Source organism: Mus caroli, unplaced genomic scaffold (genome assembly GCF_978045245.1).
Source record: "Mus caroli unplaced genomic scaffold, Mus_caroli_1 scaffold_17, whole genome shotgun sequence".
In the NCBI taxonomy this organism is placed as follows: Eukaryota; Metazoa; Chordata; class Mammalia; order Rodentia; family Muridae; genus Mus; species Mus caroli.
In genome coordinates this window covers 53,069,190-53,084,298 of record NW_028227272.1, presented here as the reverse complement: position 1 = coordinate 53,084,298, position 15,109 = coordinate 53,069,190, and the positions used below count along the sequence as shown (strand labels likewise).

Genomic DNA, 15,109 nt, shown 5'->3' with positions numbered 1-15,109 from the left:
GAGGAGCCGACTGAGGCCAGTCCGTGGCAGAAAAGTTTCCCATGGGTTCTCAGCAGTGTTCTGGACAGTAAAAAGGTTCACACAGGAGCAGTGCCAGCATCTGCAACCACCCAGCAGTGTGAGCAGTATCTAAGTCCCCACTTGTGCAACACTGCCCATCCCTAATCTATCTCAAAGGAACACTTAAGAGGTGAGAACTAAAGGACTCCTTGGGGTGAGACAGGATCTGAGAGTCAGGCAAACAGCCAAGAAACTGCAGTTTGCGTCTAGCATGTAGTTTTCAGATCCTTTTTGTCCACCCACCTCTCTCCTCTCCACATTTCCCTACTGTTTAGATGACCAATTCAATTTAGTGGGCCAGGTTGGCCCTGCTCTGTTCTTATTCTACATCCCTGGTTTGGCTTTTGTTTGTTTTTCCTGTTTATACTTTCTGTAGCATTTTCTTCTCCCAAAGAACATGGTCTGGCCTGGGTTTGAGGTCTCTGTCTCTCAGCCTCCTAAAGGTACTGTACAATATCTAACTGCACATGTTTTTACCTTTCTTATTCCAGTCTTCCCTTAGAAGACTGCTCCTGCATCTACCCTTCCCCATTTTGGGATCCTACTATTCCCTTCTATTGTGATTTCTTCCTACACTTTTACCAACCCAAAACCCTGGTTTGGTTTGGTTTGGTTTTTTTTCTTTCCTTTCCACTTATATAGTAACTAATACATTTGAAAACAAAAAACTATGAGTGTCTCTGTACTTGCTAAGGCACTAAGAAGTGACTGTTTTTTACTTTACTATTACTGTATTCTCACAGTGGATCTATACCCCCTGGGTGGTAACTACTTTTATAGACTATGTTCAGTTCACTGGGGATTGAGCCTGGTGTTTTCAACAGCAGTCTCCAATTAAGAATAAGAATATTTACTCTGCCCTGATGCATCTTAGAAGCATGTAACTTGGTTTGATTTAACAGGAGTTTGTCCTGAGTCTCAGAAGAAACTTTGGATTCAGAGTTCTGAACAATGCTGAAGCTTTGACTACTGTGGGAAGTCAAAGAGATGGACATGAGCCACTGGAGGCAGGGGTAGAATGTTATGATAAAAGTCATGTTGTTAGGTATCAAATCAGCAAGGAATGGACTTGCAATGGTTAATTTCGAATGTCATGTGGATTAGATTGGAAGGGGCCTAGGATAATTAGTAAGGCAAACTTGGGCATACCTGGGAGGGCTTTCCAGAGACAATCATGCGAACTCTAACCTAATGAACTGTTTGTTCCACTGATGGATGTGAATTTTTAATAAATTATTCTGAGGTGGGAGAACTGTAGGGGGAAGGAGGCACTGAGTGTATGTCCTTGGAGATGTCTCTTGGCTTTGCCTTCTTACTGCTGTTCTTCTTTGCCACATACCATAAACTATGATCGTCTGTCTTACCACAAATGCAGAATCAAGGGACTGTCATAGTTAGGGGGTTCCATTGCTGAGAAGAGACATCATGACCAAGGCAACTCTTATAAGGGACATTTAATTGGGGCTCTCAGGCCGTCATCTCCCACCACCCTCTAAATTGAGCACAGGGCCTTCCTCACACAGGTTAGGCTAGTGCTCTACCACTTGGTGATGTCAGCAGTGCATTCTTACCTTTTTATTATAACACAGAGTCTAAGTTGTCCATACTGGCCTTGAACTCATGCTCTAGTCCAGGCTGGCCCTAAGCTTGTATCCTTTGCCTCAACCTCACAAGCATGTCTGTACTGCACAGTCTGCTTTATACTGACTTTTTTATTTGCAATTTATCTAAACTATGAAAGACTATCAACAGGTTCATAAACTGCTATGATGACATCAATATATATATTTTCTACAGCTTCCTTTATCAGTAGCTTACAAAAGTATTCTATCGGGAAATTTAATAAGTCTTCTAAGTATGTATGATCTAAAAATTATGTTTTACTTCATTGTTACTGTTCTTCCTTCATCTTGTTTAAAGAGGAAATACTAAACTCTTTATTAAAATAATAACTTTCTAACCACAGACTGATATCCAACACTGCTATGTCCTAAATTCCTTCTGAAAATAATTGTTTGAATCTCCAGATACTGAGCTTACTATATCCATAATTTGTGAATACTATGACTATATCAAGTAAGAGTTGCTGAATAATGTACCTTTTAAGACACTGATGACATCAGCCATCATTGGGAAGAGAGGCCCCTTGATCTTATAAACTTTATATGCCCCAGTTCTGGGGAATGCTAGGGCCAAGAAGTGGGAAATTTGAAATGTAAGTGAAGAAAATATCTAATAAAAAAAATTGAAAAAGAAAAAAAGACACTGATGACAACTGGGCAGTGGTGGCGCACGCCTTTGATCCCAGCACTTGGGAGGCAGAGGCAGGCGGATTTCTAAGTCAAGGCCAGCCTGGTCTACAAAGTGAGTTCCAGGACAGCCAGGGCTACACAGAGAAACCCTGTCTCAAAAAAAAAAAAAAAAAAAAGACACCGATGACAAATATGAATCAAGAAGTATTATCAGTCTATAATTCTTACACTGTCAGCCAAAGCTTATCAAGATTTACCAAAATCATAAAAACAATTAGTTAAAAAAAAACAATTAGTAAAGACAATTATAATCACAAAAAAAGGAATCTTAGAGGACACTGAGTTCAGACCCTTCTATTTTAAACATGTTAATTGAGAGCCAGCAAACATCAAATAATCAATCACTCTGGTCACACTGTCTATGCACTGTATAAACCCATTCTATGTCACACATAAATACCTAGCTTACCTTTTTGGTAATGCCTTAGGAGGATACCCACGGGCAGCTTTTGGGTTTTTGTGGTCTAGACAGATGACTTTATTTCTTAGGCTTCTTGTCCACTAAGGAAAAAAAATTGATAATAAATACAATAATATGACTAAAGGCACTTGTATTTTTACTTAGATATCCAAGACAATCAGTCAAATTCTCTTTTCTTTATTAACTTATATCTTATTGTAGAGTGTTTGTCTATATATATGTCTGTGAGTCACGTAAGTGCCCAGCCACATGGGGGGAGGGCATGTTTTGAAACATTTCTTAAACAAGGAAAGAGATTCTGAAAATGCTACAACATGAACAAGTCTTGGCATTAATCTAAGTGAAATAAAGCAGCAATAAAAAGATAAACTGAACAGTTCCATTTGAATCCTGGAGTAGCCAATCTTAGAGACAGTGGGGTGAGGCTAGGGTAAGGAGACAATAGGGAAGTAGTATTACAATATTTCACTTTTTAGGATGGGATGTCTTAATAGCTACGTAACAACAAAAATGTATGAAATGTCACTAAACTCTTAAATTATTAAGGGGTCATGAAAAATGGTGGTCACTATGACTTTGGGGTTGTCCTGCTCATCTAGGACTTTAAGGTGGTAATCTCAGCAGCCAGTTCTGCTGACTCAGTCCACAGCAATGGTTCCAACAGGATCCAGAAAATGTTTTACAACTTCTATCCAAATACAAAACAGAGAAGCTATTTTTGGAATGACCTAGCAAAGCAGGATTGTAATTCCTCAGGAACGACACACCTTGTACATCTGGCCTATACAGCTGGTATCTTTGGTTCCCATGCTCCCTCTAAAGGTAATGCTCAAATGTCATTTCTTTCAAAGAAAAGACTGACACACAGAGAACCAAACAATTAAAGAATATGGCATCAAACTGCCAACGTGAAAAATAAAAGAATTTGATGCTAATTTTAAAACAAAGGGTTTCTCTGAAGAGCCTAAGGATATCTTCACCAAAGCTTTCACCTTTGTCTCAGTAATTTAGACAATGACCAGCTTCATACCTTGGTAATAGAACACTGTTTTCAGGGCATGGTCTTGGACTTCAAGCACAAAATTCTCTACTAGAGCTTTGTAGGATCTTTCAAGCCAGCCCAGGTGGTTCAGACTGATGCTCATGTCTGGTGAACCAAAGCAATGTGTATGGCCAAATCACCACACACCTGCACATGAGCGAACTCTGGCCATCTATGATCCATTTGGCTGGCTGATGGATGGATAAGAAGATGTATGTTGTGCTTGAATCTGATGAGCCATATGGGAGCTGGGGAATGCATGTCATGCCTGTGTCTCCATGGGCATCCCCCTAAGTACCCTATCCTCAAGACACTGTTGACTCCTGGTCCTCAGCTGAAACCATGGAGGATTATGATGAAAGACAAGAAGAGTCTTCTGCTAGTTGATGCTAAAAATGACTCCTGGGGGGTAGCAGTCAGGTGATGGGGCCTCTAAAAGCTATAAAGCTACCCATACCCTGTAGCCCTCCCTTCCTCTTTCCTGCCCTACATGGATCTTTTCAATCAGGCCTACCGTCACAATCATGGCTGATGTCTAGGACCAAGTGGTGACTGGGATGGACCAGCCATGAGCCACTTTTAAAATCATATGCTTAGCTTATGAGTCTAACTAAAAAGCAGTTATATATGAGAACAAACATTTGATACCAGGGTCTTTCACTGCACAAACTGTGGGAGCAGACTGACAGCATTCATTTTTCTAATCATGGAGCAGGAATAGAGTTTAAAATGAAACACTATCAAAGTATTAACCAAAAAAAGGGACTAAGGGCTAGAGAGACAGAGCAGTGATTAAACGCATTTGCCACCAAGCCTTTAGACCTAAGTTCAATCTCCCAAATGGTAGGAGAGAACTGACTGCCACAAGTTGTCCTCTGATATTTCTACAGGCCTGCTGTAGCACATGCATCCACACATATACAAATACACAGAGTACATGCATCCATACACACACAATATATAAAACATGTCTATTCAAGATCCATGAGACACTGAAAAGATAAAATCTACAAATAATTGGCATAGTAGAATTTCAAATTAACAGCATAGAAACATTTTTTAAATAAAATCATAGTAGAAATGTAATTAGATATAAGGGGAAGTGGCTATCTAGGTAGAAACAGCATTACAACACAACACAGACAGAAACAGAGATATCAAATTATAGCCACAATATTTCATATATAGAATAAAAAAATATTGAAAACTGCAAGAGAAAAAAATAGCAAGACACTCAGAAAATAATACCAACACCAACAAATGGGATATCATGAAATTAAAACGCTTCTGTGAAGTCAAGGAATTTTTTTTTTTTTTTGAGAGTTTCACATGTGACATGGGCTTCCCCACTCACTCAACTTGCTCTCTCTCTTTCTAAATCTTCAATACCAACTTCTGCTGCCCAAATATTCCTGAATGTGTGGTCTTCCAGGGAAGTGTGGTCAACTTCCTAAGAGATACACTCTTAGAGAAAACTCATTTTCCTTCTTCTAGCAACTAACAATTTCCAATAGCTCCACAGCCAGGGGTGGGATTGTGTGCACATTGGGATTTGATCCTGCTTGGGCCTGCACAGGTTTTATGCATGTTGTTATAACCACTGTGAGTTTGTAGGTACAGATTCCCTGCTGTGCCTAAAAGATAGTCTCCTTGTAGTCATTTTATCACCTCTGGATTTCTGTCCTCTCTTCTATAATGATCCCTAAGCCTTGGGGGAGTACAATACCCACATTCCCTTCAAGCTAAGCAATCATTATAGGCATTGCTGTAGCTCTCGGTTACTCTCTAGTACTTGATGGTAATACCTGTTACTGACCTGGAAGCTCCATCCCTTACTGGCCAGATTTCACAGTGCTGGATGGTGCTGTGTGCACTCTCAGAAGAAATAAATAGAAATCTTCATTCTTAGCAGCCTCCGTATGACAGGCTTTCCTACACTACCCTGTTGTGTGAACTCTGTACCCAGAGAACTTTAACACCCTTGGAGGAAAAAGCCTCTACCTGCCCAAGGAATGTCAAGGACAACATGTCTCCTGTCCCCTCCTCATCAATGCAGTTTGGCATGTTCAGGGACATCATGCAAACATCCCCTATTCAGACATGATACCTTCTGTGTCTGAGCACATCTGGCGTCAGTGATGAGAACCAGTCTGTATGTTTTCACTGTTTCTCTGTTCCTGCTTTGAACTTTGAGCCATGTGGAATAACAGCTGCACAGAATGCTAGTGCTTTCTGGAGAAGCAGCATCTGGAATCTCTGGTTTTGCTAAATTGAGACAGGGTCTCACTGTGTAACAGCTCTGGCTGTACTGAAACTCATTTTGTAAATCAGGCTGCCCTCAAACTCTGAGATCTGCTTGACTCTGCATCCTGGCTTCTGGGATTAAAGGTCCATGCCACCATATCCGGCCTCTGATGAATCTTGAATTGGATTTTAATTCCTCGGCAGCGGTCACTGGAGCGTAGCAATAAATCTTACATCACTGTGAACTCTGTCAAGACATGACCCGAGGTGCAATAGTGGGGTGAACATTTTGGGAGCAACCAACCACTTTCCAATGGAATTTAAATCCCATTCCACAAGTTGAAATCCATACTTGGCACCATTATCAGGCCAAGAACTAGAGAGGTCATAGGTCCCCAGGGAGAACCTACTAGTATTATGCTATTCAATGTGAATAGTATTAAACCAACTCCTAGTGACTTATCATGATACCCAACTGACAAGCTTCTATTTACAGTGCGTGGTGATTACACAGGGGTCCACAACTGACATGGGGCAAAGAATAAGAAGTTCAGGATGCCAAGGAGATTTCTATTCAAGTAAATACTGTCTAGAATGAGAGAAAATCTTTGCTAGCTGTATATGTAAAACAGGATCTAGATCTAAAATATACAAGGAACTGAAGACATTCAACAAGAAATCAAGTAACTCAGTTGGGCAGAATGAATGGTACATGTCTTTCATCCCAGCAGTCAAGAGGCAGAGGCAGGCAGCTCTCTGTAATTATGAGGTCACCCTGCTCCACATATCAAGTTCTAGACCAGCCCAGGCTACACAATGAGATCCTGTCTTTAAAAAAAAAAAAAAAAAAAAGTAGGGCTAGAGAGATGGCTCAGCGGTTAAGAGCACTGACTGCTCTTCCAGAGGTTCTGAGTTCAATTCCCAGCAACCACATGGTGGCTCACAACTATATGTAGTAGGATCTAATGTCCTCTTTTGATATGTCTGAGGACAGTGACAGTGTACTCACCTAAAATAAATAAATGTTTTCTTTAAAAAAATCAAATAACTCCATCAAAAAATGAGGTGAAATTAAAAATTTCTCTAGAGATGAAATACAAATGGCCAACAGTCACATGAAAAAACTGTTCAAAGTCACTAGCTATCAATTCAAATCAAAACTCATTGAAATTTTAGCCTAATCAGAATGGCAGTAATTAGGCAAACAGAGAGCAACAACTGCAAGAAAAGAGATAGACATAGGAGAACCTCTGGTGGTAGGAAGACTTAAGTCTAGTAGCAATGGAAATGAGCATAAAGCTACCATGTGACCCAGATATACCACACTTGTTGGTATTTACCAAAGGACCCAAAGTCAACATATCACAGAAATACTTGCACATCAACATTTACTGCAGCACTATTCACAAGAGCTAAATTATAGAACCAATCTCAGTGGCCAACAACAGAGAAATAGCTAAGGAAAATGTGTGTGTGTGTGTGTTTGTGTGTGTGTGTTTGTGTATGTATACATATATATATATATACATATACATATAAAACACTTTGTTTAGACATAATCAGTGAAGTTATATCATTTGCAGCAAAATGGATACAACTAGAGATATTCATAAGGAAATTAAGTCAATCTTAGAAAAACAAAAATAGTTCATTTTTATCCGTATATCTTTACTCCAAGATTTTTATATATACACAAAATCATGTATGTGAAAGTTTAACTGTATAGAGAAACAAAAAGAACTAAAGGAAGAGTGGAAGGGAGAAAGAAAAGTATGTCTGAAAATACACTCACCATACAATTTATCCCTGAATTAAAGATGTCCTTATATAAAAAGCTAAATCAATCAAGGAGCTATATAAGCTAAAAGGCAATTTCCTTCCTATACATTTTTTTAATTTTATTTTTAATTATGTGTCTCTGTGGGGCTACATTCATGTTAGTGCAGGTGCCCATGGAAGACCAAGGCATCAGATTCCCTGGAACTGCACTGATAGGGGGTTGTAATCCACCTGATGTTGGATGGTAGGAAATGAACTCAGTAAACATTTTTAAGTGCTGAGCCATCCAGATCTTCCCTATGCCATTTTAATGGCAGAAATGAATCTTTATATAGTTTTAATAAATGAGCTAAGTGGCTCACATATATAATTTAAGTTATTATTCAGGAGTCTGAGGCAAGGGGTTGGGGATTTAGCTCAGTGATAGAGCGCTTGCCTAGCAAGCGCAAGGCCCTGGGTTCGGTCCTCAGCTCTGGAAAAAAAAAAAAAAAGACAAAATAACAAAAAGGAGTCTGAGGCAAGATGATTACTGTAAGTTCTAGGCCAACATGGGCTACCTGGTGAGTTCTAAGCTACCCTGAGCTACAATGAGACCTTGTTTTGAAAAAAAAAAAAATGACTGAACTGAAGGCATAGCAGCCTGCTGTGACGGCTCTATGAATAACAGCACTTGCTACACTAGCCTGGCATCCTCAGTTCAATCCAGAACCCTCATTAAAGTGGACGAAAAGAACAGACGCCCACAAAGTTGTCCTCTGACCTCCACATGCACACTAGGCACTTGCATGCTCCACCACAGAAGGACACACACATAGAGGGAAAAATCTTTTTACTATTCAAAATAGGGTTGAGTGATAGCTCATCTTGGAAAAGCACACCCATAGTCCCTAGAGCTCTTTCTTTCCAAATTGAGCCAAACAAATGGCTCCCACAAAGGAATGGAATGAGAAGCGCTATTCTGCCATGAACAGAGGGTAAACAGAATGGCAAGGGGACTTGAGAGATAGCTCAGTAGGTAAAGAGCCTGCTTTGCAAACAGTAGGACCTGTGCTCAATCTCAGAACCCACGTTTTAAAGGAGGAGGGGTGGGGGTATATATTTGCAATTCTGGTGCCAGAGATCCCTAGGGGTTCCTAGGCAGCCATCCTAACCTTTTTGGTGAGTTTCAGACCAGTAAGTGATCCTATCTTATAAAAGGAAAAAAGATATTCGGGGAGTAGGAGGAGTCTGGGGTGGGTGGGTTGGGGAGCACCCTCTCAGAGGCAAAAGGGAGGGGAGATGGGGTGAAGAACTCTGGGAGGGGGCACCAGGAAGGGGGCAACATTTAGAATGTAAATAAATAAAATAATTAATTTTAAAACACACACACACAAAGGAAGAACTAATGAAGCTGTCATCTGGCCACTGCACACGTGTATCCATACCCATACACACATTAACACAGGGTACATATGCACACACCAAAAACAGAAAGTAAGATAGCAGTATTTACAAAACAGGAAGCTTAAGAATTTAAAACCAGCCTGGGCTAGTTTGTGAGGCTGTCTCAAAACAGAAAGAAGTGCTGTGCCAGGTGCAGTAGTACATGCCTATAGTCCCAGATACTAAGGATGCTAAGAGAGGAGGATTCTCTTTAGCCCAAAACTTCAAGATCAGTCTATGCAACATAGCCAGACCCCTCTCAAACAGCAAAAATAACAAAATGATACTACTGGTAACTCTCTTATCAGGGAGTTATCAGAACCCTACACTAATAACTAATTGTGATAATACTAACGTCTAGATGTATAACCATAATCTTTTTAAAAAGCATTCTCTAAGTTTTATATATGAATATATAAAGATATCCATGTATTATTTGTATGTGTGTGATGTATATGTGTATGTGGGTTTTAGGTATCTGGATACATACATATATATATATATATATATATATATATATATATATATATACACACATATATATATACACATATATATATACATATATATATACACACATATATACATATACTTGTATATATAGGGATTTTGTGTATATATGTGTGTGTGTATATACATACACATTTATGTATATATGTGGGTATTTTGTTTCATGTATGTCTGTATACAATGTACACGCCTGATGCTTGCAGAGTTAAGAAGAGGGCATCGAATCCCCTGGAACTGGAGTGAGAAGCAGTTGTGAGCCATCATGTAGGTGCTGGGAACTAACCCCAAGCCCTCTAGAAGAATGACTAGTGCTTTCAGCCACCGAGCCATCTTTCCAGTCCCCACGGTACATTTTTTTTTCCTTTTTTTTTTTAATATATTTTTAATTAGGTATTTTCCTCATTTACATTTCCAATGCTATCCCAAAAGTCCCCCATACGCTCCCCCCCCTCCCCTACCCACCCACTCCACTTTTTGGCCCTGGCATTCCCCTGTACTGGGGCATATAAAGTTTGCATGTCCAATGGGCCTCTCTTTCCAGTGATGGCCAACTAGGCCATCTTTTGATACATATGCAGCTAGAGTCAAGAGCTCCGGGGTACTGGTTAGTTCATAATGTTGTTCCACCTATAGGGTTGTAGATCCCTTTAGCTCCTTGGGTACTTTCTCTAGCTCCTCCACTGGGGACCCTGTGATACATCCAATAGCTGACAGTGAGTATCCACTTCTGTGTTTGCTAGGCCCAGGCATAGTCTCACAAGAGACAGCTATATCTGGGTCCTTTCAGCAAAATCTTGCTAGTGTATGCAATGGTGTCAGCGTTTGGAGGATGATTATGGGATGGATCCCTGGATATGGAAGTCTCTAGATGGTCCATCCTTTTGTCTCAGCTCCAAACTTTGTCTCTGTAACTCCTTCCATGGGTGTTTTGTTCCCAATTCTAAGAAGTGCCAAAGTCTCCACACTTTGGTCTTCCCCACGGTACATTTTGAAATGCAGCTATAGTACCAACTAAGAGCTAATGATTTTGTAAAAAAAAAAAAAAAGAAGAAGAAGAAGAAAAGAACAAATAACTTTACTAAACCTAAAATTTTAGTTACCTTAAAATTATTTATTTTATAATGAGATTTAAATTTCATAAGTCAACCATGCATAAGCTATTTTAAACTGGAGACCCAAAATCCTAATCTCCAAGTTTTATTTTAACACATATTAGAAATAAGCTAGTTTTAAACCTTTAATTACATAGAAAATTAAAAAGGACACAGAGGAAAATAAAGATTTATATACTAAAATATTTTAAACAAATCAAATACAACAATATATTTTAAAAGTTAATTTACCCAGCATTCTGAGCCTCTGAGTTTGGACAATGGTGACTGAGCAAGAAAATCCTCTGACTTTACAGTTAACAACTTTGTTATCTGAAACCAGGACAAGAAAATAATTAGTTTAACTGAAATATATATATATTTGAATCAACTAACAGAGGCATTGTCTATTACTCTACATAAATATTCTAATAGTTTTTAAAGATTTAAATTAAATGCTTAATTTACAAGAAATTAAATACATTTGTACTATCTTCTGATGATCATAAAATAAGTAAACAAATCTCACTAGCTTCCAAAATACTATTCTCTAGTCTGATCTTTTCACCTTCTAATCTTTCTAATGCAAGCTAAATTATGTAAAACACAAAGCTTTGAATAACTGTAATATACAAAATACAATAATGACATAAGGACACTGTCACTTATAAGTAAAATGCCATACATTCAGGGCTGGCTCACATCACCCACAAATTAAAACTCTGCAACTCAACTTTATGGAGTTGTTAAACTTTCTTCAGATGTGTTGCATTGTTTTATATAGATATTTCATATACTATATATAATCTAAATATGTTTACATTATATATATATATTACATATATGCTAGATATGTTTATATACTATTTTTTCAACCTAGATTGCTCTTCTCTGCATTTATTTTTATGAAATACTCCAAATGTGTCTAAATAATATCTGGCCTTATTTGAAGCCATTCCTTTCTTTGTGTTAGTGCCTAGTACATTTAGTTTAAATTATTTATATTCCTCGGACTATATCCTAGTTATTTGTCTATACAACTGCCTTCTTCAAGCTGCATAATCCTAAACTGAGGGTCCCGGTCACTCATTTTCTTGCTTTTTTGTCTTTTTTTCTTTAGAAAAGGTCCTTCTGTGTTGCCCAGCTATCCCAGAACTTACAAAGTTGACCAGGCTGGCCTCAAACTTGTGGCAATCCTCCTGTATCTGCCTCCCATATGATGGGATTACAGGCTTCTGTCCACTACACCCACTTCATGACTTTTGTATCTCTGATATGTATAACTCACAATAACCTAAATTTTAAAAATGAATGAATGAAATATAACAAGTTAGAAATCACTTGTTTAAAACTTAAACTATCCAAAACTTATACATAACTAAGTATTAAGTAGCATACACTAATCATTTAGAAGGGAGCCCCAGCTCAGTAGCAGAGCACCTGCTTAGCATGGAACATGGCCCCAGCCTCAATTACCAACCAACTCTCCTCAAAAGCACTAATGTCAACTATAAGCTTTAATCTACAAGTGTTTCTGTAAGCAAGCCTGAGTTGGGAGGACAGGATGAATTTGAAGACAGTTTACCTTGACTCATACATCGCCAGCTTCTCTAAGGAACAGCTAATCTTCCTAAGCACCAGTAACTTCCTATTTATTGCTTTTCTGTATTAAAAGGGATTTCTTTTTTTCTCAAAGATGTATTTATTTATTTTATGTATGTAAGTACACTGTAGCTGTACAGATGGTTGTGAGCCTTCATGTGGTTGTTGGGAATTGAATTTTTAGGACGTCTGCTCACTCCTGTCAACCCCGCTAGCTCCTGTCGGCCCCGCTCGCTCAGTCCCTGTTTGCTCCAACCCAAAGATTTATTTATTATTATACGTAATTACACTATAGCTGACTTCAGACACACCAGAAGAGGGTGTCAGATCTCATTATGTCATTATGGGTGGTAGCGAGCCACCATGTGGTTGCTGGGATTTGAACTCAGGACCTTCGGAAGAGCAGTCAGTGCTCTTACCCACTGAGCCATCTTGCCAGCCTTTAAAAGGTATTTCTTTGTAATTTTTCACTTGAAAAAAAAAAAGTATCCTTAAATTACTTCAATTTTTATATACTGTTGTGGACCAAACCCGGGCCTCCTGCATGAGATGCAACTGCTCTACTACTAAGCCAGTATCTCAGCCCCTTTTGTTAATTTACTAATTTGAAGGTAGGTCTTACCAAGTTACCTAGGTAAAAACTGAACTCACTCTGTAGCACAGGCAGGGATTAAGTTCAATGTTTCTGCCTCAGCTTCCTGAGGAGCTGGGATTGCAGGGTGGTTCCACCAGGCCTAGCACTTCATATTTCCAATTAGGAAATGAGAGAAATAAGACAAAGGTCTCAGGCTGTTCAAATCCATGAACCCTTTCATACACAGGTTATACATATTGTATTTCTCAAGAATAGGCCTATTTTGAACTCTGTATCTATACTGCCCACACCACATGGTTACCTTATAGTGTGATACCAACAGCCATAAAACAGAAAAATCATATTCCTTCCCTTTAAAATATGGGCAGGCCTATGATTTCATACAATTCTCAAAGAATTAATAAATATTTTAAAAAGAAAATATAGCATTGCTAATAGACAAGAATATTTAAAAGGAGAAAAGAGAAAACTAGAATAAGACTAGCGGTATTGGACTGGAATCTGAATTCTCAATAGTAAACTTATATTTTAATATTTGTACAGACAGAGAGATGAGGGAAGAAGCTCAAATGTGTATGTATTTTCTAGTTCTTCCTACTGAGAATGTCTAGAATCAATGTACCCACTCCAGTGCCAAAAGTGTACACTCCATGTAGATCTGGCTTCCTGAATGTAATTCTTCGATTTTTAAAAACAAATCCAAGTGTGATGGATGACAGTCTTGATGATCAACTGGACTAACAGACACCTGCACTGCACTGCCATCAGTAAAGCACACCTGAGTGTCTGTGAGGGTGTTTCCAGAGATTTAAACCATGAAAGCTGACTCAACCCATACCATAACTAAATGATAGGTAGAAAAATCTCAAGAGATGACTGGAAAACAGAGAAACTGTGGACAGTGAAGCCCAGTAAGGAAGTGGCTCACTGGGGCGAGCCTTTGAAGGACTCTCCTCTGGCCCTGGACCGAGTATCTTTCCTCTCAGCTTCCTGCTTACCGAGAAGTGAACAGTTTTGCTCTCCATGCCCTCCTCCGTGTTTCTGCCTTGTCATGGCCTAAAACCAGTCAGTGTTTAAAATCTCTGAAACCAGGAGGCAAAATAAAATTGTCTTTCTTTAAACTGTTCCTCTAATAAGTATGCACAGAACATGCTCCAATATATTCATAGCAGCCTTAATTATAATAGCCAGGAGCTGGAAAGAACCCAGATGCCCCTCAACAGAGGAATGGATACAGAAAATGTGGTACATTTACACAGTGGAGTACTATTCAGCTATTCAAAAGAATGAATTTATGAAATTCCTAGGCAAATGGATAGACCTGGAGGGCATCATCCTGAGTGAGGTAACCCAATCACAAAAGAACTCACACAATATGTACTCACTGATAAGTGAATATTAGCCCAGAAACTTAGAATACCCAAGATATAAGATACAATTTGCCAACGCATGAAACTCAAGAAGAAGGAAGACCAAAGTGTGGAGACTTTGCCCCTTCTTCGAATTGGGAACAAAACACCCATGGAAGGAGTTACAGAGACAAAGTTTGGAGCTGAGACAAAAGGATGGACCATTTAGAGACTGCCATATCCAAGGATCCATCCTATAATCAGCCTCCAAATGCTGACACCATTGCATACACTAGCAAGATATTGCTGAAAGGACCCTGTTATAGCTGTCTCTTGTGAGACTATGCCAGGGCCTAGCAAATACAGAAGTGGATGCTCACAGTCAGCTATTGGATGGAACACAGGGCTCCCAATGGAGAAGCTAGAGAAAGTACCCAAGGAGCTAAAGGGATCTGCAACCCTATAGGTGGAACAACAATATGAACTAACCAGTACCCCGGAGCTCTTGACTCTACCTGCATATGAATCAGAAGATGGCCTAGTTGGCCATCAGTGGAAAGAGAGGCCCATTGGTCTTGCAAACTTTATATGCCCCAGTACAGGGGAACGCCAGGGCCAAGAAGTGGGAGTGGGGGGGTAGGGGGAGTGGATGGGGGAAGGTGTGGGGGAATTTTGGGATAGC

The 15,109-nt window shown here is 39.3% G+C and overlaps 1 protein-coding gene and 1 pseudogene across 7 annotated transcripts in view; one reads left to right on the top strand and one right to left on the bottom strand.

The window, feature by feature from the left end:
• The window catches only part of Senp7 (SUMO specific peptidase 7), a 116,061-nt gene that overhangs the window by 89,353 nt on the left and 11,599 nt on the right, over nucleotides 1-15,109 (bottom strand). For 4 of the 7 annotated variants that reach the window (XM_029470363.2, XM_029470364.2, XM_029470365.2 and 1 more), the window contains exons 3-4: nucleotides 11,134-11,214; nucleotides 2,782-2,873 (exon numbers count right to left, since the gene is read on the bottom strand). In XM_029470363.2, coding sequence (XP_029326223.1) covers nucleotides 2,782-2,873; nucleotides 11,134-11,214 — 173 coding nt within the window. The remainder of the gene's footprint in view (nucleotides 1-2,781; nucleotides 2,874-11,133; nucleotides 11,215-15,109) is intronic. The other 3 variants (XM_085832247.1, XM_085832248.1, XM_021185136.3) reach the window with 1 other exon arrangement.
• On the top strand, nucleotides 3,352-4,259 carry LOC110311976 (large ribosomal subunit protein mL45 pseudogene; annotated as a pseudogene).